At 46.9% G+C, this 25963-nt stretch overlaps 1 protein-coding gene across 1 annotated transcript in view; it reads right to left on the bottom strand.

Annotated features, from left to right (window-relative positions):
• The window catches only part of LOC140398438 (acid-sensing ion channel 2-like), a 661780-nt gene that overhangs the window by 254464 nt on the left and 381353 nt on the right, over nt 1–25963 (bottom strand). The window contains exon 2 of the mRNA XM_072487125.1: nt 5607–5757. Within this exon, the coding sequence (XP_072343226.1) occupies nt 5607–5757 (151 nt within the window). The remainder of the gene's footprint in view (nt 1–5606; nt 5758–25963) is intronic.

The following is a 25963-nucleotide window of genomic DNA, read 5'->3' as shown; positions in this document are numbered from 1 at the left end:
TTAGTGTTGGATGGGATTACTGGGTTACGGGGTTTTGAGGATAGGGTGGAGGTGTTGATCTTGGGTAGGGTGCTCTTTCCAAGAGCCGGTGCAGACTCGATGGGCCAAATGGCCTCCTTCTGCACTGTAAATTCTATGAAATTCTATGAATTATCCGGGACGCGCCCAACTACACTGAGGTCATGGCTCATCTGAAAGAGAACTACACACGGCCGATCAACAAACTCTACGCCAGGCACCTCCTGTTCAAGCGGCAACAACTCCCCAGTGAGTCATTGGAAGATTTCTGGCGAGGAACTCCGATTGCCAGGCAGTTTCGGCCATTGAACATTCCGAACTCCTAATCAGGGATGCTTTCGTTATGGGCATAGGGTCGGCGTACATCCGCCAGCCCCTCTTAGAAGGGGGAACGTCGACTCGCGGCGATCAAGAAACTCGCGACCTTGCTAACGGTAGCCTCCCGTAATGTACAAGCGTACGCCCCGACCGCACGGCGACCCCATCCTGGACGTCGTGGACCCCACCAGCGACCACCCGCAGCCAACCCCAAGTCTGCGCCGCGCGGCAGCCAGCCAGCTCCTGGGGGCCCACGTGCTATTTCTGCGGGCAGACAAAGCACCCCTGCCAGCGCTGCCCGGCGCGGAGCGCAATCTGCAAGGCCTGCGGGAAGAAAGGACATTTCGCTGCGGTGTGCCAGGCCCAGTCGATCGCCACTGTAACCAGCCCCATTGTTCCTGCACCCCCCACGTGCGACTCATGGGCGCCGCCATCTTCCCCCCATCAGACCTTGTGCGGCCTGTGGGCGGCGCTATCTTTAACGCCGCCCGCCACGTGCGCCCCATGGGCGCCGCCATCTTCGGCGTCATTTTGGACGGCGCCTCAGGACCCCTGCTCGTCGGGTACTTCATCAGGGCACTCATCACCCGCAACCGCCGCTGACCAGCCCGGGGCCCACTAACACCAGCCGCAGCTCGCCTCCATCATGCTTGACCAGTCCCGGCCACACAACCTCGCAACCACGACAACGACGGTGAAAGTCGATGGCCACAAGACACCTTGCCTTCTCGACTCTGGGAGCACGGAGAGCTTCATCCACCCCGATACGGTAAGGCGCTGCTCCCTCGCGGACACCCCATTACCCAACGAATCTCCCTGGCCTCCAGATCCCACTCTGTGGAGATCCGGGGGTACTGCACGGCCACCCACACCGTCCAGGGCGTAGAATTCAGCAACATCCGGCTCTACGTCCTCCCCAACCTCTGTGCAGCCTTGCTACTTGGCTTGGACTTCCAGCGCAACCTCCAAAGTCTAACTCCGAAATTTGGCGGGCACCTACCACCCTTACTGTATGCGGCCTCACGACCCTTAAGGTCGACCCACCTTCGCTGTTTGCGAACCTCACCCCGGATTGCAAACCCGTCGCCACCAGGAGCAGACGATCCAGTGCCCAGGACAGGATCTTCATCAGGTCGGAGGTCCAGCGGCTACTGCGGGAAGGCATCATCGAGGCCAGCAACAGCCCCTGGAGAGCCCAAGTGGTAGTTGTAAAGACTGGGGAGAAACACAGGATGGTCGTTGATTACAGTCAGACTATCAGTCGGTACACGCAGCTCAACGCGTACCCCCTCCCACGCATATCTGATATGGTCAATCAGATTGCACAGTACCGGGTCTTCTCTACAGTGGACCTGAAATCAGCCTACCACCAGCTCCCCATCCGCAAGGTGGACCGCCAATATACGGCGTTCAAAGCAGACAGCCGCCTTTACCACTTCCTTAGGGTTCCCTTCGGCGTCACTATTGGGGTCTCGGTCTTCCAACGGGAGATGGACCGAATGGTTGACCGGAATGGACTGCGGGCCACCTTCCCGTACCTGAATAACGTCACCATCTGCGGCCACGACCAGCAGACCCACGACGCTAACCTTTCCAAATTTCTCCACACCGCCAAACTCCTGAACCTACGTATAACAAGGAGAAGTGCGTGTTCAGCACCAACCGCTTAGCCATCCTTGGCTATGTTGTGCAAAATGGAGTTCTAGGGCCCGAGCCTGATCGCATGCGCCCCCTCATGGAACTCCCCCTCCCCCACTGCCCCAAGGCCCTCAAACGATGCCTGGGGTTCTTCTCATTCTATGCCCAGTGGGTCCCTAACTATGCAGACAAGGCCCGCCCACTCATTCACTCCACAGTTTTCCCCCTGACGGCCGAGGCTCACCAGGCCTTCAACCGTATCAAGGCAGACATCGCCAAGGCCGTGATTCACGCATCGACGAGACCATCCCCTTTCAAGTCGAGAGCGATGCATCAGATGTCGCTCTCGCTGCCACCCTCAACCAGGCAGGCAGACCCGTGGCATTCTTTTCCCGCACCCTCCACACCTCCGAAATTCGGCACTCCTCCGTCGAAAAGGAGACCCAAGCCATCGTTGAAGCTGTGCGGCATTGGAGGTATTACCTGGCCGGCAGGAGATTCACTCTCCTCACTGACCAACTGTCAGTTGTCTTCATGTTCAATAACACACAGCGGGGCAAGATCAAAAATGATAAAATCTTGAGATGGAGGATTGAGCTCTTCACCTATAATTACGAGATTTTGTATCGACCCGGTAAGCTCATGAGCCCCCCGATGCCCTATCCCGAGGTACATGTGCCAGCGCACAGGTGGACTGACTCCGGGCCCTACACGATGGTCTCTGTCACCCAGGAATCACCTGGTTCTTTCACTTCATAAAGGCCCGCAACCTACCCTACTCCATTGCGGAAGTCAGGGCGGTCACCAAAGACTGCCAGGTCTGCGCGGAGTGCAAACCGCCCTTCTACCAGCCAGGTCCACCACACCTGGTGAAGGCCTCCCGTCCCTTTGAACACCTCAGCATGGACTTTAAAGGGCCCCTCCCCTCCTCCGACCGAAACACGTACTTCCTTAACGTGGTCGACGAATACTCCAAATTCCCCTTCGCCATTCCATGCCCCGAAATGACGCCTGCCACAGTCATCAGGGCCCTCAATAGCATCTTCACTCTGTTCGGTTTTCCCGCTTACGTCCACAGTGACCGGGGATCCTCCTTTATGAGTTATGAGCTGCGTCAATCCCTGCTCAGCAAGGGCATTGCCTCGAGCAGGACGACCGACTACAACCCCCGGAGAAATGGGCAGGTGGAGAGGGAGAACGGGACGGTCTGGAAGGCCGTCCTGTTGGCCCTACAGTCTAAAAATCTCCCGGTCTCCCGCAGGCAAGAGGTCCTCCGCGATGCCCTCCACTCCATCCGATCACTACTTTGCACTGCGACTAATGCAACCCCCCATGAATGTCTCCTTGCCTTCCCTAGGAAGTCCACCTCCGGGGTTTCGCTCCCAACGTGGCTGGCAGCTCCAGGACCCATTCTCCTCCGCAAACACGTGCGGTTCCACAAGGCATACCCGTTGGTCGAGAGGGTACAGCTATTCCATGCAAACCCGCAGTACGGGCGTACCCCGATGGCCGCCAGAACACAGTCTCCCTCAGGGACCTGACACCAGCTGGGTCCCCCCCCCCCATCTGCCCCGGTGCCACCCATCCTCCCCCCAGCGCACCTCACCACAGCCCCCGCTCCAGGACGATCCGTCCTCCCATTGGTTCCACCCGGGGAAGATGAAGACTACTCGCTCCCGGAGTCACCGGCGACCAACCCGCCACCGGGACTGCGGCGCTCACAACGGAGGATCAAGGCACCTGGCCTGCTGAATTTGTGAACTTTTCCAGAACTGTACACTTTAAAAATGCTCACTTACATGTAAATAGTTTTCCACCACCCCCACTGGACTCTTTTTTAACAGGGAGTGAATGTGGTAGTCACCACTGTTTGTATATAGTACACATATCAGATATAATATGGTAAGGCTCCTGTACTACAGGTACGGGGGTAGATCCCTGCCTGCTGGCTCCATCCAGTAGGCGGAGTATAAAAGTGTGTGCCCACCGAGCTGCATCCATTTCGGCAGCAGCTGTAGGAGGCAACACATCTCTGCGCAATAAAGCCTCGATTACTCTCTACTCTCGTTTCGTCGTAATTGATAGTGCATCACTCCTGTCTCCTTATCAAAATGTCTATAAAACAGTTTGCAATCAAAGCTGATGCCCCAGGCTGAACCGATTCTTTGACCCATGATCAGGTTACTTATCAACATGCTCACTAAGAGTGGAATAAAACAACCACCTACCCTCTTTCTCATGGTATATTTGAACAAGGACAATTCATCAATACTGAAGGAAAATAATCCTTGGCAACGGCAGGGATGTATGTCATTAAATACAAAAACTCCAGCCGATTGCATCGCCATCTGTAATTTACATTTTTCTCAGACTTATCAATTTGCAGCCATGGAGGACACAACGGGCAACTCATCTGGAACTGAACAGATGTTTCATCTTGTTCCTGTGCGATTCTGCTTTAATTCTTACATGCTGATCCCACAATTCCACAGTAACAATTAACACACAGTTAAGAAAAATCAGTGCTTGTCACAAGTACAAATGGAGGTGATTAAATATTATGTGGAACATAATGTTCCTGAAATGCTGAGATTTACAAGTGTCATGTCTAGTAAGGAAGATTAATGTAGGCACATTTCTTTGAATGTGCTGCATCCATATTTTACCATACATGTTCAGTCCAAATAGAACCACATAAAAAAGTTTTGTTATTATTTGCTTTTATGATCGTGTTTTAGATTATGGGTTTTAACAGCGGAAGGAGCTATGTAGCCTTTTAAATTACTTGTGACTGTAACATACACTGTTGTGTATTCAAGAAAGTTTCAGTATATATGCAAATGAACTCAGTTTTTATTTTGTCAACAGTTTTTGAGAATTTTAACAATGGTAGAATTGGAACTATTTGACCAAAAACTGAATCGGACCAGCCAAATAAATACTTTAGCTACAAGAACAGGTCAGAGGCTGGGAATTTTGCGGTGAGTAACTCACCTCCTGATTCCCAAAGCCTGTCCACAAGGATTGCAATGGAATAATCTCCACTTTCCTGTATGAGTGCAGCTCCAGCAACACTCGAGGTTCGACACCTGCAAAGCAGCCTGCTTAACTGGTACCACTCTTCCACAACCTTCAACATTCATTCCTTTCACCACAGGCGTACATTAGTTTGTGTGCCATCTATAAAATGCAATGCAGAAACTCACCACGGTTCCTTTGACAAGGGCAGCAGATGCATGGGAGCAGCAACACCTGCAGGTTCCCCCTTCAAGCCACACACCATCTTGGACGTGGAACTCAACGATCCTTCACTGTCGCTGGTTCAAAATCGCCCTGATGGCACTGTGGGCTTACCTACACCACATGGACTGCAGCGGCTCAAGAACGCCGCTCAGCACCACGTTCTCAAGGGTAATTAGGAATGGGCAATAAATGCTGGCCTGGCCAGTGATGCCCATATCCTGTGAAAGAATGTTTAAAAATTGCAATAATGATAAAGATAGTACATGCTAAAAGGACAATACACGCTAAATGTTTCCATCAAATATAAAATTCTTACTTTGCATCATATGTGGCTGTAACTTTTCTCCCGGCCCTACAGTTCTGTCAGAATAGGAGGAAATAATTCTTACCAGCTTCACCCCAGACCGGCAAGTAGTCATCCTGTTGAATGTCCAACATAATCTCAAGACCATTGCCGGTCCCACCCTGCACGGTGGTCAGTAGAGGCTTGTCATCACTTCCTGAGTTAAACATGTAGCACTTCCCATATCTGGTAAAAACCTGAGGGAAAAATAAAAGATGAATATAAATAATACAGGCCAGTGAGGGAGTTAACTCTCCACTATTTGGCACTCGCATTGTTCTGTTTTATCAATCTGCATTTAGGAAGAATGCTATCGTCAACTCATGTGGAACTGAACAGATATTTTATTCCTGCTCCAATATTTAACATTAACTGAGGTGATTATATTCTAATCTGTTCTGCATATTATATACAACGACTTTCATTTATATAGCACCCTTAACGTAACATGTCCCAAGCTGCTTCACTTAAGCATAACCATGCACCAAACTAAAGAAAGGGACATTAGCGGCTGTTGACCAAAATCTTAGTCAAAGAGGTACACTTCAAAAATCAAGCGTCTTAAAAAAGAGAGAGATAGAGCATTTTTGGGGGAGGGAATTCCAGTGCTTAGGGTTCAGGCAGCTGAAGACACAGTCGTCAAGTAGGTCAGGGCGCATGAGGGTTGGAGGAACGCACATCAGAGGTTTGCCGGGGCTGGAGGAGTTGTATAAATATGAATATAATAATTTGTACCGTCCTCCAAATTTTGTTCAATACACTTTGGTGGATAAATGCCTGTCACATTTATAAATATTGCACAATCGTGCCACATGTAAAGTCCATTGCCGCGATTCACCTACAATTCACAAATAGTGACACATATGACTTATTGCTGCTGTTCCCATTAAATCTCAAAGGCTGCAAGATGACATTGCGGGGGGGGGGATTTTCCGCGTGTTTCTCGGAGGCGGGAAATGGCCCGCCATTGACCAGTGGCGGAATATTCTGGGTCTCTGGTCCTGTCGCTGTCAATGGGATTTCCCATTGAATTCACACCCCGCTGCTGGGAAACCTGCGGCGGGGGTTCACCTTCAACGGGACAAGAAGATCCCGCCAGTGCGAATGGCCGGAAAATTCCGGCCAATGTGACCAGATACAACACATATTTTACATAAATCCAATTCTAGGCTTTCTCAACACAAGCTGTAGAACCGTAAGCAGGGAAAACCAGCTCAAAACTGCCAAATCCCAGTAAAAAATCAGCAACACTGGCACCAGTAATACCAGAGTTCCATTTTAAGGTATGCAGACCCATTCAGACAAGGTTTGCTTCATTTCCAAATTTTACTGGTTTCCACATCTCCATTGGATTATGTTCTCGACATGGACCTCACCACCTTCAGTTCATAATCAACGCTGCCTTTTGCTTTTAGACAGAGGGTTCCACTGTAGCCACTTACATCTCTTCCTGGCACACCTTTTGTTTCTTTACTTCTCCCATGACCACCTCCATTTTTGCCTTTCACCATCATCCTTTTGTCAATTGTTATGCCTTGTGGTTCCCAGAAATTCAAAATAATCACACTTTTAAACACAAATGTATTTTTCTTTAAAAGTGCATTTCTTAGATCATACCCTGTCCTGCAGACTGATACATTGCTGCTCAGTACCCTAGTGCAGCAGTGAGTGATGTGAATACGCATGAGCATATAGCAGCTAAACCATGTTGGAATGATATAATGCAAAATCCCTCATTCTTTAAAAAAATATTATGCCTCTATATGTCAATGCACCTGTTCTAACCATTAACATTTTTATATTATATCTAAACTATAAAAGATTACCAATTGACTTTTATAATTAAATTGAACACCTTAAAAGTATTTTATGACTTGTTTTCTTTTGTCAAAAAATCATTTTTCATGTGTCACTTAGGTGGTGGAATGTTGTCCCTGGTGGATTTAAATTTTGTATTGTTCTCAATGATGAGTTGACACACTGTATCATAGAATGGAAACATAGAATCCCTACAGTGCAAAAGGAGGCCCATTTTGTCTGCACTGACCTTCTGAAAGAGCACCCTACCTACACCTACTCACCTGGACTATCATCTTAACCCCTTAACCCACTTAACCTGCACATCTTTTGACTGTGGGGGGAAACCGGAGCATCCGGAGGAAACGCACGCAGACATGGGAGAACATGTAATCTCCACACATTCATCCAAGGCCAGAATTGAACCGGGTCCTTTTCGCTGTGAGGTAGCAGTGCTAACCACCGTGTCGCCCACAGACTGGTGATGTGCGCGCTGCTCCTGGTGTTGTAGGAGATATGCTCGACGTTGTTCATAAGCTGTCACTTGGTAGTGACATTGCAGATGTCGCACCACTTATTGGTGATGCTGTTGATGTTGTCTCACTTCTGATTGGAGGGTGCTTCATAATGTGTGTACGAACTTCAACCCTCAGCGATGCTTCCTTCAACGCATGGTTTACTGGGACCAATTGCAGGACCCCCTGTTTCAGTAACTTCGAACATACAGCTAACTTATTTTCGTTTGCTTGTCTGTCTGATTTGTTCCCAGCTGTCGAATTTCAGTTCCCATGTATGCTGTCAGCATGGCACGGCTCACTTTCATCGCATCATTTTTTTGGGTACCCACTTTCTTTAAAAATTTCCAGAAAGGTCTTCTGATATAGTCTGAGTGGCATGATATTACTCTGTGCTCCTGTATAAAACTGCAGCTTCAGATTTATCTTCCTGATCTGAATGGTGTAAGAATTTATTTTCTCATGAGAACTGTCGCAGCCAGCCATTTCATGCAGTTATATGATTTCTACGTCTATTGTATCTTCAAACTCCCCATTAGTTTGCAGGGTATGGATCTTTTCAGTTCTTTTCTTCCTCATTCACCCTGTTGCTTGGCCTCTGTTAACTCATTTTCCATCTTCTTTTTTTGATCTGCACATCTTTTCCCAGGGATGGTGCTTTCCACAAGCTCTGCAGTTTGATCCATAAGCGAGGCGTTTCCTTCTGTTTGTGAATTCATGTGGTCGCCCACAGCTCCAGCACATCTTTCTCTCGCTGTCTGGTGTACGTTCTTTTGTTGCTGTCTCACTGCATCAAAGCTGCTGCCTTTCTCTTATCTTAAATGAAGGCTAGCCATTTGGTAGCCAAGGGCCGGGATTCTCCCCTACCCGGCGGGACAGGGGGTCCCGGCGGGATGGAGTGGCGTGAACCACTCTGGCGTCGGGCCGCCCCAAAGGTGCAGATTTCTCCGCACCTTTAGGGGCCAAGCCCTCACCTTGAAGGGCTAGGCCCGCGCCGGAATGGTTTGCGCGCCGCCGGCCGGCGGGAAAAGTCTTTGGCGCCACGCCAGCCGGTGCCGAAGGGACTGCGCCGGTCGGCGGAGGTCCGCGCGTGTGCAGGAGTGTCATCGGCTGCTGACGTCATCCCGCGCATGCGCAGGAGGGGGTGTCACTTCTGCCTCGGCCATCGCGGAGGTGATGGCCAAGGCGGTAGGAAAAGAGTGCCCCCACGGCACAGGCCCGACCGCGGATCGGTGGGCCCCGATCGCGGGCCAGGCCACCGTGGGGACAAGCCCCGGGGCCAGATCGCCCCGCCCCCCCCCCCCCGCCGACAGAACCCCGGAGCCTGCCCACGCCGCCAGTCCCGCCAGTAAGGTAGGTGGTTTGATTTACGCCAGCGGGACTGGCATGACAGCAGCGGGACTTCGGCCCATTGCGGGCCGGAGAATCGCCGGGGGGGGGGGGGTGGGGGGGCACGGCGCGATTCCCGCCCCTGCCAAATATTCGGTGCCGGAGAATTCAGCAGCTGGCGGGAGCGGGATTCACGCCGCCCCACGGCGATTCTCCGACCCGGCGGGATGTCGGAGAATCCCGCCCCGGATCTTTATCTGTCTCAAACAAAATCAGAAAATACTGGACAATCTCAGCAGGTCTGACAGCGTCTGTGGAGAGAAAAGGGAGCTAACTTTTCAAGTCCGATGACTCTTTGTTAAAGCTCTTTGTCTTTATCTGTCTGCTCATGGCCTCATTGCTCTGACAGCGCGACAGGCTGGGATATGTGATACGTTTTCCAAACAGAGCTTTTTGTACATTGGGGTGTGCAGCGTGTGATGAATGCAGGAATTTTTTATATAGATTGTATTATATGTACCTGATGCAGCAAAGTTATTGAAATCCTGAATTCAGGTATATAAAGACATATATATTGGTTGCAGTAATATTAAAAACAAAATCCTGGCTTTATATACAGGCAGATTCTGGGCTGGATTCTTCGGCCATGTCCATTGCAAGATCGCCACAGACGGGACGGGGACCATGTAAAGGTTTGCTGGCCTCGGGCGGGAAATTCCGGTCGGTGGGCGGACGTGGCTGAAGAATCATGCCTTCTGTGTTTGCAAAAGGGGCAATCAAGATGTCGTAAAGTTAGATCATCATCCATTCCAACCATGTATGTGTTTACAAAGTGAGGCCCAATGAACTTTTGCTAATTGAAAGAAGATTCCCTGGAGAGTAGATGATTTGAGACATAGACTTAGATAAGCAGGTCTGAGGATCTGAGTGGGATAAAGGTAAGGGGATGTAATTAATGGGAGGTTTTCTTTTTGCAAGGAGCTTGAAGCTTTAAAAAAATTAATTTACAGGATGTGGGCATTGCTGGCTAGGCCAGCATTTATTGCCCATCCCTAGTTGCCCTTCAGAAGGTGCTGGTGAGTTGCCTTCTTGAACTGTTGCAGCAGCTTTTGCCAAAGGCTGTCAGGTTAAGCAGTAGTCTCCCAAAAACAGCAATACTTACAGCTGGTGTATGCAAGGGATTCTGTCTCGGTCCAAGCAGTCTTTCCAAGAAATCTTTATCCAGAGGAGAACAATTATCCCTGTGTTTGCTAACTTTATTCATAAGTGGCTTTTGACCTGTGATGGTCTCCGTTTAATTGGAGATAGAGAAATCAGTTATAAGTTAAAGTGTTTTCTTTTATAAGCTATTTTCTGTGAGGTTAATGTGTTTCGTCCTAGGTTAAGAATAAAGTTTGGTTTAATATAAAATATACCTAATGGTCAGTGGAATCACTCCTGGAGCAAATTATCCTTTCCTCGCAGTTTTATAAATGAAAAAAAAGTGTTTGGGATTCTTGTCCGGCATCCTGTGTTGGGGTCTGGTCCGGGATCTTAAAAAGAGCCACAAATGAGCAGTGTCGGAAGTCCAGCACACCCCATAGAAAAAGTGACATTAGGTGGAGTAGCAAAATTGCATGGTCTGATTCACTGGCATGACCATTTCTGGATTGTGAAAGGTCGGTAGCTTGATTAGTGACATTAGCATCAAGGAGGTTGGGGTGTGTATGTGTAAAGTCGATTCCAAGTTTTGAAACCAGGAACAACACTTAAACCATATATTTAAACTTAAAACATTATTCAGTTACAACTTGCTTTGAAAAGGTATTTAAATTAATTCCTTAATTATCTGAGGTCTCCACGGATATAACCAAATGTTGAGACTGATTTTTAATTTCCCGAGAAGACAATAAAACATACCGGTGAGCAGCAGTACCTTCAGATTGTTAAGCTGTTTGCTACTTATCTGTTTTGCAGTGCCTTTGGCTGAAGAGCTGTTCTGCCTCTCTTCAAATGCTGGGATTAAGTGTACAGCGAATTGCTTGAAAGCACTGAACAGCAGCGATAGGCTGGGTGCTTAACCTACTGGAGCCTCTGATGTTGGCTAGTTGGCTTCCACCAACAGCAAGATAATGCCAATTAATATAAGGATTGCAGCGAAGCCCCTGTTCAATGGAGTGAGCTGACCCCAGTGAGCTGCCTGTTAGAGCCCGAGGCACACAGTCCACTTGGCATGAATATTAAAATGGCACTGAACATAGTGTGATGAATGTAAGAGTTTATATATATATTGTATTATGTATTATCTATTACAGGAAGGTTACAACAATTAACAATGATCTCATGGTCATCATTCGACTTTTAATTCCACATTCTTATTTATTGAATTCAAATTTCACCATCTGCCGTGGTCGGATTTGAACCCAGGTCCCCTGAGCATTACCCTGGATCTCTGGATTATTAGTCCAGTGACAAAACCACTACGCCACCACCTCCCCCTCATTTTAAGAGTTCTGCTCTGATTCTGAGGCGAAGAGGCGTGTTTCTCAGATTGACTTCTGAAAGCTTCTCTCCCAAGGACTTTGTAAAATTTATAAGCCTTTAAGTGTTAACTTTATTTTTAAGTGGCATTAACCTCTGCATGTGGATTTTGCTTAATTGAAATTTTAGAAGTAGATGGGAAAGTAAGCCCAAAGACCTTTTTTTATATTTATAAAAATTGTTTAATTATCAATTGTAAAGTTGTATTTTCCTTGGATATTAATGGGGTAATCCTGTGTTAATAATAAAGTTTGTTTTAATATAAAAGATTCCTCGTTGTCAATTTAATCACTCCTGGAGCAAAGCATAATTTCCTCATAGTTTACAAATTGAAAAATTGTTGGGGTTCTTGTCCGGTTTCCCAATATAAATTGGGACCTCGTCCAAGGTCCTTAACAATATTTCAGGTCGTGAATAAGTTTGTCTGGTGGATGTGGGACTTGCTTCATCCACCTCCCATCCAATGAAAGGCATCTAGTGAAAATCAACAGTAATGAGTTTTGTACAGATCCTTTACTGCAATTAATATTCATGCCCCTGTTGGCTGTAAATCAGCATGAACAATGCAATTTTTAGTGGCAGTCAAAAACTTTTGCTTACCATTCTCTAGAATCTCAATTTCACTCCAAATCATGGACTAAGGATAGTGGAAAATGTATCTACATGTAATGCTAGGCTATTTGTGTATATATTGTTGTCCACTGTAAATCATCCTGTCTCCATAGACAAAGTATTAGAGCTCAGAAATGGGCCACTCAACCCGAAAGGTCAATGCTGGTATATATACTCCACATGCATCTCCTACCACCACTTTTCATTTAATCCCATCAACATACCATCATCGGTTCTGCTGAAAGGCCATCAAGCTGAAATGTTAACTTTATTTCTCATGCTGTGTGATCTGCTACGTACTTTCAGTATTTTAAATATTATTTTAAATTTTCAGCATTTTCCTTTTAGGCTTATGTTCCCACCAACATGTCCTTCGCCTCGGGTTGCCAACTCTGGCTGGACATATTTTGGGAGGTGTCATCACATGACCTCCCCAAGACTCCTACCATGGGCACCCAACATGTTAATAATTATGGAGCCCTGCCTTCCCAAGCCCTATCGATGTGTCCCATTTTTGACTATATTATTGGGGGATACTTGAATATTAAGTCCCATCTCCAATTTTCTTTTTTGGCTGGCAAGTGTTCAACAAAAATCCTATTTTTTTGAAATGCCCCTATTTTGTTTCCTCCTGGAGATCCATCTTCAATTCCTGGAGACTCCAGTCCAATCCTAGATGGTTGACAGCCCTACCTTCACTGTCATGGGCTTAGTGGTAGGGCAGTGCAATTGGTACTGGGCTAGTAATGCAGAAACTGAGATGAATGATCAAATGACGTGAGTTCGAATCCCACCATAGCAACTGGAGAATTTAAATTCATTAGTTAAATAAATCTGGAATGAGAAAGCTCACATCAATAATGGTGACCTTGACTTGTTTAAAAACCCTATCAGATTCACTCATGTCCTTACGGGAAGGAAATCTGCCATCCTTACCCAGTTTGGCCGACAAATGACTCAGTTGCATGAAAACCACCAAGGTTTTTAGTACACGGACTACATACGTTCAAGGAGGCAGGCAACAACCAAGGGAAATCCAAAAATAATGTTGCAAGTTGTGGTAGACGGTTCCAAATTCTATCTACTCTCTTTGCACAGATGTTTCTGCTGAATCCTGCAGTGTTCTTCGACCCATTGCCATGGCTTCAGCAGATCCATGGAAACCCAGAGAAACTGGGTTTCCGTGCAAAAGGCTTGGCAAATGTTTGAAGACCATCTGCAGAAATCCAAACCTTCTCACTGTCCAAGATTATCCAGCAAACATGCTTAATAATCTCTCAGAAATTCACTTCATTGTGGAGAACTACTCCAATGCAATGTATTTTGTCTGAACCAATGCCTGAAGGTTTATTACTGAACTGGTTGTAAAGCCTGATATCCTCGATGGCTTTAGCAACAACTTCAATGCATGGAAAAGAATATGGCTGGAAAATGCAGACTATATTGCCACGTTGAGCGAAAAGTTGGTTATTGATTTTTAGCAAAAGGAAAATAAAAACCTGACTTATGCTTGTCAGTGGCATCAATAAGTAACTCACATAGCTTCTCTCGACTGTGGCTTCTCTCGACTGTGGGAGTGTCTAATCCATTGTTGGTCTTGTATGGCCGGCATGGGCCTGACAAGTAGGACATATTTAAAACATCAGCACAGCCGGAACATAAAAGTGAATAGTACAGAGCCAATTCATTTTGACACTTGCCCTGATCTTCTGATCTTGTCAGAATCGAAGAATTGCTCCAGAAAGAAAGTAAACAATTTATTATTGAATTCTGTTTCCCAAGGAATAAAATTAAATGAGTAACTAGCTGCCTAGAGATGAAGCATTGCTTTGTAAAATGAACGGTGGCCCACGAGCAACGATATTTTTTTCTAATCAAAAAAAGATAGCATTCTCTCCAGGAATGTGATATAGGCTGTAAATGCCTTTATTAAGGTTGGTAAAACTGTTTTAATTCTGCACTGCGATTATTCAGAAAAGGCAATGGTAAGTCAACAACCAAAAGACAAATGATAACTCAATTTCTAAATCAGCCAAAGCAGGCAGGAGGAGAGAGTAATGTTACAGGAAAACAAGCTGGAGCAGAGCCCTCATTATGGATTAAGAGAAGACAAACAGAAAAAACCTCATAAAACTCAGCGTCAGGAACACATTTTCTTCTGAAATAAAATTGCCAGATATTTTAAATACATACTCTATTTGTACAGATGTTTCTCCTGAAATCCTCCTTGGATTTATTGGTGACCATCTTATACTTAAGGTCCAGAGTTCGGTCACAAGTGGAAACATCTTCTCTTGTGTTTCTGCTATGATGACCATGAAAGGACACGGGAGATCAGCAATAGATCTCCCCATGGGCTTCGGGGAATACAAACTTCCCTGTTGAGCGGGTGAAGGCTCGCCCAATGTAAGGTGCATGGTGAGATTTAAAAACCCGCAGTTCTGACCCGGGCCGACATCTCCATAAGTCCCTGGGCTGGGACGTAGTGTTGTACGCTGTGGTAGCGGCCCTTTTTTTTACTACAATAAAGGGAATTATTGTCAGTAGACTGGCTTTGGCAAAGTCACTACATTGGCGACGAGGAGTAAAAGCCAGTTTTTCTGATCAGCATTAAGAGTTGAATACGAGCAGCTTCTCCGGTAGGAAAAATAATTCCTCTCTCCGGTAAGCTTGAACCATATCAATTTAATGGAGAAGACTGGGCCCAATACGCGGAGCGCATGCATTACTTATTCCATGCTGATAACATTGTGGGGGATGAGAACCAGAAAGTGATTCCGCTGACAGCATGCGAGCCCTGACATTGAGCATGATTGATATGAGGACTCAGGTTCTGAGATGCAAGAAGGTGCCCAGACTATAGCAGATATCAAGGAGAAATCTACGCCGGTAACTCTTTGATGCTCGCTATGGAGGCGAAGACTGCCAACCCGATTCACGCCTCCAGTTCCCATTCCACACCTGATGGACCTCAGGCTGATCGCAAAGAGGCAGAAGAAACCTCCTTGCCCTTGGAGTACTGAGGGGGAATCGGACAGAAAGGTGGAGGGATGTTAATAATAATCTTTATTAGTGTCACAAGTAGGTTTACATTAACACTGCAATGAAGTTGCTGTGAAAATCCCCTAGTCACCACACTCGTGCACCTGTTCGGGTACACTGAGGGAGAATTCAGAATGACCAATTAACCTAACAAGCATGTCTTTCGGGATTTGTGGGAGGAAACCTGAGTGCCCGGCGAAAACCCATGCAGACACGAGGAGAATGTACAGACTCTGCACAGACAGTGACCCAAGCAGGGGACCAAACTCGGGTCCCTGGTGCTGTGGAGCAGTATTGCTAACCACTATGCTACCGTGCCGCCCACTATGATGCCCAGGGAGGACACATGGGATCGTCAATAGATCTCTCTGTGGGCTTCATGGAATACGAATTTCCCTGTTGAGCGGGCAGAGGCTCTCCCAATAGGAGATGCATAGCGGGAGTTTAAAACGAGCAGTTCCGACCAAGACCGACATCTCTGTAGGTCCTGGTAGCGGTCCTTTTTGTAACTACAATAAAAGGGAATTATTGTCAGTAGACTGGCCTTGGCAAAGTCACTATGGTTTCCTAATCAAACCCTTTGGCTATCTTGAAGACCCCTATGAGGTCATTCCCGCAGTCATTGCTTTTCTGGAGATTTACATAGTTGGTGACCCAGAACCTCCTCCCAGTTATTTCTGCAACAGTCCTTCAACCTTTAGCCATAACTTCAGCCGAAGATTCATTAACATCTTTCGAAATAGCGTCATTGTTTATGCTGGTTCAATGGCTTTCTACATTTCCATCAGTAAAAGATTTAAACTTAAATATAATCTATGATTAATCATATTTTTCTTATGCTGCTTTAGCCTTGGTACTTTAACAAATGAAGAAGAATCAGGTATTGCTAACAATTTAAAAATGTATAAATAATTACAATGCAGCTCGATTTCCCAGTCAAATAGAATTCAACAAACTGAAAAGGTGGAACCTTCTTTATTTCACTTGTGTTACTCGTCTAATTAATTGGAATGTGCTATTACATTGAAAATTAATAATTAAGATGAATTTCAGATCACAAACTCCTATTTTTGATTATGCAGGCCATTTTCATATCTTTTGAAGATTATAAACAATGGCATTATGAATTATATGGAGGTTTTTCTGCCTGCAGAAAATGGCCAGTAATCGTGATTGATTGCCTATTATTGAATGTCTGTAATATTTGGACAACTAATAAGAATGGACAGAAAATAAGCAGTTTGATCATGAGCAGGTAATATTGTGGGCAGGTTCTATAGATTGCAGGTTCTATAGTGGGCAGGTTCTATAGTGGGCAGGTTCTATAGTGGGCAGGTTCTATAGTGGGCAGGTTCTATAGTGGGCAGGTTCTATAGTGGGCATGTTCTACAGTGGGCAGGTTCTATAGTGGGCAGGTTCTATAGTGGGCATTTTCTATAGTGGGCATGTTCTACAGTGGGCAGGTTCTATAGTGGGCATGTTCTACAGTAGGCAGGTTCTATAGTGGGCAGTTCTATAGTAGGCATGTTCTATAGTGGGCATGTTCCATAGTGGGCAGGTTCTATGGACAGAGGTTCTAGAAAGAGCAGGTTCTATAGTGGGCAGGTTCTACAGTGGGCATGTTCTATAGTGGGCATGTTCTACAGTGGGCAGGTTCTATAGTGGGCATGTTCCAGAGTGTGCATGTTCTATAAAGGGCAGGTTCTACAATGGGCAGGTTCTAGAGTGGGCATGTTCTATAGTGGGCAGGTTCTAGAGGGGCATGTTCTATAGTGGGCAGGCTCTATGGACAGAGGTTCTATAGTGGGCAGGTTCTATAGTGGGCAGGTTCTATAGTGGGCAGGTTCCATAGTGGGCAGGTTCTATAGTGGGCAGGTTCTATAGTGCGCAGGTTCTATAGTGGGCAGGTTCTATAGTGGGCAGATTCTACAGTGGGCAGGTTCTATAGTGGGAAGATTCTATAGTGAGCAGGTTCTATAGTGGGCAGGTTCTATAGTGGGCAGGTTCTATAGTGGGCAGGTTCTACAGTGGGCAAGTTCTATGGACAGATGTTCTATAAAGGGCAGGTTCTATAGTGGGCATGTTCTACAGTGGGCATGTTCTATAGTGGGCATGTTCTATAGTGGGCATGTTCTATAGTGGGCAGATTCTATAAAGGGCAGGTTCTACAGTGGGCAGGTTCTATAGTGGGCATGTTCTACAGTGGGCAGGTTCTATAGTGGGCAGGTTCTATAGTGGGCAGGTTCTATAGTGGGCATGTTCTACAGTAGGCAGGTTCTATAGTGGGCAGTTCTATAGTAGGCATGTTCTATAGTGGGCATGTTCTACAGTGGCCATGTTCTACAGTGGGCAGATTCTATAGTGGGCATGTTCTATAGTGGGCATGTTCTATAGTGGGCAGGTTCTATAAAGGGCAGGTTCTACAGTGGGCAGGTTCTATAGTGGGCATGTTCTACAGTGGGCAGGTTCTATAGTGGGCATGTTCTATAGTGGGCAGGTTCTATAGTGGGCATGTTCTACAGTGGGCAGGTTCTATAGTGGGCAGGTTCTATAGTGGGCAGGTTCTACAGTGGGCAGGCTCTATGGACAGACGTTCTATAGTGGGCAGGTTCTATAGTGGGCAGTTTCTATAGTAGGCAGGCTCTATAGTGGGCAGGTTCTATAGTGCGCAGGTTCTATAGTGGGCAGGTTCTACAGTGGGCAGGTTCTATAATGGGAAGATTCTATAGTGGGCAGGTTCTACAGTGGGCAAGTTCTATGGACAGAGGTTCTTTAAAGGGCAGTTTCTATAGTGGGCATGTTCTACAGTGGCCATGTTCTACAGTGGGCAGGTTCTATAGTGGGCATGTTCTATAGTGGGCATGTTCTATAGTGGGCTGGTTCTATAAAGGGCAGGTTCTACAGTGGGCAGGTTCTATAATGGGCATGTTCTACAGTGGACAGGTTCTATAGTGGGCATGTTCTATAGTGGGCAGGTTCTATAGTGGGCAGGTTCTATAGTGGGCAGGTTCGATAGTGGGCCTGTTCTATAGTGGGCATGTTCTATAGTGGGCAAGTTCTATAGTGGGCATGTTCTACAGTGGGCAGGTTCTATAGTGGGCAGGTTCTATAGTGGGCAGGTTCTACAGTGGGCAGGTTCTATGGACAGAGGTTCTATAGTGGGCAGGTTCTATAGTTGGCAGGTTCTATAGTGGGCAGGTTCTATAGTGGGCAGGTTCTATAGTGGGCATGTTCTATAGTGGGCAGGTTCTATAGTGGGCAGGTTCTATAGTGGGCAGGTTCAATGGACAGAGGTTCTATAAAGGGCAGGTTCTAAGGCGGGCAGGTTTTATAGTGGGAAGGTTCTACAGAGAGTAGGTTCTATAGATAGCAGGTTATATAATGGGCAGGTTTTGTAATGGAAAGGTTCTATGGTGGACAGTTTATATAATGGACAGGTTATATAGTGAGCAGGTTCTAAGGTGGGCAGGTTATATGAAGGGCTGGTTCTATAGTGAGGGGGGGTGTCCTATAGTGGGTAGGTTCTATGGTGATCAGGTCATATATTGGGTAGGTAGGATGGCATGGTAGCACAGTGGTTAGCACTGTTTCATCACATTGCTAGAGTCCCAGGTTCGATTCCCATCTTGGGTGACTGTTTGTGCAGAGCCTGCACGTTCTCCCCATGTCTTCCTGGGTTTCCTCCGGGTGCTCCGGTTTCCTCTCACATATTCCGAAAGACAAACTGTTAGGTAATTTGGACATTCTGAATTCTCCCTCAGTGTACCCGAACAGGCGCCGGAATGTGGCGACTATGGGGTTTTCACAGTAACTTCATTGCAGTGTTAATGTAAGCCTACTTGTGACAATAAAGATTATTATTCTAAAGTGGGCAGGTTCTATAATAGGCAGGTTCTAAAGTGAGTTGACTATACAATGGACAGGTCGTACAGTGGGCGGGTTCGAAACAGAGCAGATTCTATAGATAGTAAGTTCTATAGTGGGCAGGTTTGATAGTGACCAGGTTCTATAGTGAACAGATTCTATAGTGAGCAGGGTTCAATGGAGAGAAACTTGTATAGAGAGCCGATCCTAGATTGGGCAGGTTCTACAGAGCAGGTTTTATAGAGAGCAGGCCATATAATGGGCAGGTTTTGTAATGAGCAGTTTCTATAGTGGGTACTTATATGATTGGCTGGTTTTATAGTGAGCAGGTTCCATAATGAGCAGATTCTGTGGCGAACATGGTACATAGAGGGCAGGTTCTATATTGAGCAGGTTCTATTATGAGCAGGTTTTATAGAGAGCAGGTTCTATTATGAGCAGGTTCTATAGAGAGCAGGTTCGATAATGAATACATTCTATAGTGAACAGATTCTATCATGAGCAGATTATATACTGAGCATTTTATATAGAGAGCAAATTCTATAGTGAACAGATTCTATGGCGAACAGATTCTTTAGTGAAAAGGTTCTATAGTGCATGATTCTATATAGAGCATGTTCTATCGTGAACAGGTTCCACACTGAGGTTTTATAGTAGGCAGATTATACAGTGAGCAGGTTACATAGAGAGCAGGTTCCATAGTGAGCAGATTGGACAGATAGCAGTCTCGATAGCGAGCGTGTTCTATAGTGAGCAGCTTATATAGAGAGCAGGTGCTATAGAGAACAAATTCCAGAGTGTGCACGTTCTATAGTGGGTAGGGTCTATAGTAGGCAGTTTCTACAGTGGACAGTTTTGATAGTGAGCAGGGTCTATAGTCAGCAGATAATATACTGAGCATGTTATATAGAGAGCAAGTTATATAGTGAACAGATTCTATGGCAAACTGACTCTTTAGTGAAAAGGTTCTATCATCAGCAGCATTCTACATTGAGTGTGTTCTATAGTGAACAGGTTCTACAGTGAGCAGGTTACATATTGAGCAGGACATATAGTGAGCAGGATCTATAGTGAGCAGCTTCTATAGTGAGCAGTTTCCATAGTGAGCAACTTGAACAGAGAGCAGCCTCTATAGTGAGCAGATTCTATAGTGGTTCTAATGAAGGTTATATAGAGAGCAGGTGCTATAGAGAACAAATTATAGAGTGTGCAGGTTCTATAGTGGGCAGGGTTTATAGTAGGCAGTTTCTAGTGGGCAGTTTCAATAGTGAGCAGATTCTATAGTGAGCAGATTCTATAACTGAGCATGTTATATAGAGAAAGTTTTATAGTGAACAGATTCTCCAGTGAAAAGATTCTATAGTGAGCATGATTCGACATACAGCATGTTCTATAGGGAATAGGTTCCACAATGAGCAGGTTCTACAGTGGTCAGATTATATAGTGAGCAGGTTACATAGGAGTGCAGGTCTGCAGTTTAACATCTCAGATGAAAGACTACGGGCTGGATTCTCCGCAGCCCGGCGCCGGGGCGGAGAATCCAGTTTGATGGTTCGGCGATTCTCTGGGCTCCGAAAATCGGCTTCACCGGGGAGAACGTCGTGCCGCCGGGGGGGGGGTGGTCATTGCCAAAGGTTCGCTTAAGAATCATCCGTGCCCAACCAGCCGAGTTCCCGACAGCGTGGAACTAACCTGCTATTGCCAGTTGGGATGCTCGTGTGGCGGCTGTGGACTCAGTCCGCGGCCGCCCTGGTCGGGAGCGGGCAGATCAGAGACCAGGGGGGTCCTTATAGGCGGCCGGGGCATTAATGTGCGGGGTTTGAGGGTCGGACGCACGGCCGATCGGGGGGTCTCTTTCTTAGGTGTGGCTCCGCAGTCCGAGTCTGCCATGGAGTACAGCCCCGGAGGTGCAGGGGCCCTTATCTGCAGCAAAAGTTGCGAGATTATCTCCGGGTCCCTGCTAGCTCCCTGCAGGGCTGGGAAGTTCTTTTACTTTTGACGCCGGAGTGGGGACATAGTTTCAATAATGGAGAATCCAGCCCTGCAACTCGAACAGCTTTGCACTCTCTCAGTACTGCACTGGAGTATCATCTTTGACTTTTGTTCACAAGTCCAGGAATGGGACTTGAACATAAACCTTCTGACTCAGAGGGAGCGCTGCCAACAAAGCTACAGCCACCTTCTGATCATTGGTATTTGTATAGGCTGGAGTTTAGAAGAGTAAGAGGCGCCTCGATTGAAACATATAAGATATTGAGGGATCTTGAACGGGTGGATTTGGAGAGGATATTTCCTCTTCTGGGAGAATCTAGAGCTCAGGGTCACTTTTAAAAATAAGTTTAAAACAGAGAAGAGGTGAAATTCTTTCTCTCAGAGGGTCGTGAGTCTTTGGAACTTTCTTCCTGAAAAGGTGGTGGAAGCAGAGTCGTAGACTATTTTTAAGGCAGAGGCAGATAGATTCTTGGTAACAAGGGAGTGAAAGGCTATCGGGGGTGGTCGGGATGCAGACTTGAGGGGCGGGATTCTCCAACCCCCCGCCGGGTCGGAGAATCGCCGGGGGCTGGCGTGAATCCCGCCCCAGCTGGTTGCCGACTTCTCCGGCACGGATATTCGGCAGGGGTGGGAATTGCGCCGCGCCGTTTGGCGGGCCCCCCCCCCCCCGGCGATTCTCCGGCCCGCGATGGGCCGAAGTCCCGCTGCTGGAATGCCTGTCCCGCCGGCGAGAATCAAACCACCTCTCTTACCGGCGGGACAAGGCAGTGCGGGCGGGCTCCGGGGTCCTGGGGGGGGGCGTGGGGCGATCTGGCCCCGGGGGGCGCCCCCACGGTGGCCTGGCCCACGATCGGGGCCCACCGATCCGCGAGCGGGCCTGTGGCGTTGGGTCACTCTTTTCCTTCCGCCTTCGCCATGGTCTCCACTATGGCGGAGGCGGAAGAGACCTCCTCCACTGCGCAATGAGCGGGTTGCCGTGAGCGACTGCTGACGCTTCTGCGCATGCGCCGCATGGCAAAGTCATTTCCGCGCCAGCTGGCGGGGCACCAAAGGCCTTTCCCGCCAGCTGGCGGGGCGGAAATCAGTCCGGCGCGGGCCTAGCAGCTCATGGTGAGGGCTCGGCCCCTCAAGATGTGGAGAATTCCGCACCTTTGGGGCAGCACGATGCCGGACTGGTTCGCGCCGTTTTTGGCGCCGGTCGACGGACATCGCGCCGATTGCGGAGAATCCTGCCCGAGGTTACTAGCGGATCAGACATTATCTTATTAAATGACGGAGAAGGCTTGAGGGGCTGAATGGCCTACTGCTCCTTGCTGGTGTCTCTGAATTATGGTCTGTAGCTTCTTTCAACTACTGGATAAATCTTCTTCTCAGAGCGTACATGTGAGCATTCCCTCAAATGTGTTCGTGCATTGCAAATGTTGAGAACAAAATGAGTCCTAAGTTATTCATTGCTTTCCTTACTCCACGGTAATTATCTAATTACAGTTGGTTTCCTGTCTTACTGATTAGGTAATTATAGCTCCAAACCAAAATATTCAGCCCATTTGTAACACTTTTACTAGAGCTGTGACCATAATGTTCACAAATTGGGATTCTGAGATGCAAGTATACTTTCTTTTCTAATTGTATGGTTACATAAAATCTGCAGCCTTGGAATACATACAAAACTTTATGGGTGGAATTTTACAGGCCCTGCCACCAATGGAATTTTCCAGTCTTGTCGAAGTCAATGGACTTTTGAACGGCTTGTTGAGTTTCCCGACACTGCCCCCGCCATGACAGGGCTGTGAAATTTAGCCCTGTGGATACTGTTATAGACAGAGGTGAGGGAGAGAGAGACTGAAACCCCAATGTTAACTGGTTGGTGAAGTTGAAACCAAGGCACAGAGCCGATCTTTATAGAGTTTATTGACTGTTCACTCTCAAAACTCTCCTCACGCATAGTCAGTGTCCCAGAGATCCCCCATTTATATGTGCTCAGAGTACTTAATTAAACAAGGCCTTCACCTGTCTAGCTTACCAAACAATAACTCTACAATCACTCAAATAATCTTAAAAATAATCAAAGGAAAATTACTTTCCACATTTTGAATAGCCCATCATAAAATAAGAAGTCCCTCTTCTAGGATCTCCAACAATTTCTTCAAGCAAGCACTCCTTTTTGTAAAACTATCTAATAATTGGTACCTTGCATTGACCAATTTCATCTTAGATATCTCTTCTTTCTCTAACATTTATTTTATGCTAACAAGGTCAAACCTTAACCTTTTCTCAGTCACACACACTTCGTCGAGGTTACATTATCCTATTGTGAATAGTTATCCACATAACATTTCTTAGTTTCCCTCAAAATATTTTATATGTAAATTCCCATATTGGTCACTTCTACTAACACTAGTGTTCCTGCAGCTAAGGTGCTTTTAACTACCTTTATTAATTTCTTCACTTCCCTGGCCAGTGGGCAATATTTGTTCATTTTTCCTACCAATAATATGCTAAATCTTGCTGTACTAGAATATCCATCCAGAAGATCGTCATGTGAAGGATCGCAAAAAAAATGACAAAATTCATATCTCCTGGATCATCCAAGGCTGCAAACAGGAGTGCACATTTGTCAGAGTTTAATTTCTTTAATGTTTTATTTGTTCTCAGAACTTCTTGAACTATGGAATAATTATTAGTTCCAATACATCATGACCAGCATCAGATCTAGTCTGAGTGCACAACCTCTTCATAGGTCTATTTTTTCCTTGGATGCAGGATCCTTTTTTTTGTGAGGACCTGGCCTGATTTATTGAGATGCGATTGACATTTTCTAAATAAGACTGTTGATTCAAGGTCAATCCTAATTTATTTGGCTTAATGTCAACTCTATATATTTAAAGACCTCTAAAAGCTTGACTTCCAATCTTCAATGCCTTCTTTATTTCATCTGTCACCCATTGCACAAATAATGCAGACCCTCCCCACAGAAAATCATCAATGTGGATCATAAATGTTTCAAGTTTACCTTCTATATCATCAGCTTCTTTAGCTGGTTTCAAAAATGCTTCCCTTTGAAATTTCTCACCTTGCAAAAATTCTGCTTTTATATCAATTTGCATTCCCAGGAATATGTTGCTAAAGGAGCTAAGAAAATCCTCAAGTTCATTTTTCCTACAATGGGAGTCCACACTGATATCTTGATCACCAAGGGTGGGATTTTCCAGTCGTGCCTGCCATGAGACCGGAAATTCCTGCAAGGGGTCAATGGACCTTTAACTGTCCCGCCACCGATGATTTCTGCGGCAGACATGATCAGAAAATCTGCCCCCAAGTCTCTCTTCTAAAATTCCGTTCCACTACATTCAGCCTTATACTTATACTTGCCATCAGGAAGTAACTTTTATGTGCATGTCAACTTGTGCGATAAGGCTGGCTGACCCCTGTCTGGTATTTCAGTGTATACACCAAATTATTTCCAACCTTCCGACTCTTTTTGTTTGGCAGCCTTTATCAACTTATCTTCTAATTTGGGTTAGTAGTCAAAAAAAGTCCTGACCATAAGGACTTCTAATTCTAGGAGCATTCTTTGCCTGTTCTATGGGGCAAAATTCTCCCCCAACGGCGCGATGTCCGCCGACTGGCGCCCAAAACGGCGCCAATCAGACGGGCATCGTGCCGGCCCAAAGGTGCGGAATGCTCCACATCTTTGGGGGCCGAGCCCCAACATTGAGGGGCTAGGCCGACGCCGGAGGGATTTCCACCCCGCCAGCTGGCGGAAATGGCGTTTGTTGCCCCGCCAGCTGGCGGAAATGGCGTTTGGTGCCCCCCCAGCTGGCGCGGAAATGCGGCGCGGGAGCGTCAGCGGCCGCCGACAGTTTCCCGCACATGCGCAGTGGGGAGAGTCTCTTCCGCCTCCGCCATGGTGGAGGCTGTGGTGGAGGCGGAAGGGAAAGAGTGCCCCCAGGGCACAGGTCCGCCCGTGGATCGGTGGGCCCCGATCACGGGCCAGGCCACCGTGGGGGCACCCCCCGGGGTCAGATCGCCCCGCGCCCCCCCCAGGACCCCGGAGCCCGCCCACGCCGCCTGGTCCCGCCGGTAAATACCAGCTTTGATTTACGCCGGCGGGACAGGCAATTTCTGGGCGGGACTTCGGTCCATCCGGGCCGGAGAATTGAGCGGGGGGTCCCGCCAACCGGCGCGGCCCGATTCCCGCCCCCGCGCAATCTCCGGTACCGGAGACTTCGGCGGGGGCGGGATTCACGGCGGCCAACGGCCATTCTCCGACCCGGCGGGGGGTCGGAGAATGACGCCCCTGGTCTTTGTTCGCGTCCAACTATGACCCCTGTTCACTTTTGTATCCCTTCCAAACTATTGCTACACATTCTCTCACTCCTACTGTGGTGGATATAGAAATAGATATATATTATATTTTATATCTGTTGCAGTAATGTTTTTAAAAGCCTGGGTTAAGGTATATATTTGTAGCAGTAATATTATTAAAGAACCTAGGTTAAGGTATCCAGAATGTGTGTTTGCTAAAGCTGCAATTAAGGAGTCAGAAAAGTATTAGGTAATTGTTGATGTTTATCACTTGGTTGCAGATGAAGGGCTAATGGAATTGTGTTTTTATTGCCAGAGATTCCCTGGAGTGTAGATAATTTAGGAGGGAGTGGTGTTTAGTCCTAGCTAAGCAGGTCATGGTACTTAATGGGATACTGCAGTAAATGGCAAAGGGGGAGTCTGA

Source organism: Scyliorhinus torazame, chromosome 21 (assembly GCF_047496885.1).
Source record: "Scyliorhinus torazame isolate Kashiwa2021f chromosome 21, sScyTor2.1, whole genome shotgun sequence".
Lineage (NCBI taxonomy): Eukaryota > Metazoa > Chordata > Chondrichthyes > Carcharhiniformes > Scyliorhinidae > Scyliorhinus > Scyliorhinus torazame.
The sequence above is the reverse complement of the archived record's forward strand: the minus strand, read 5'-3'. Positions and strand labels throughout refer to the sequence as shown.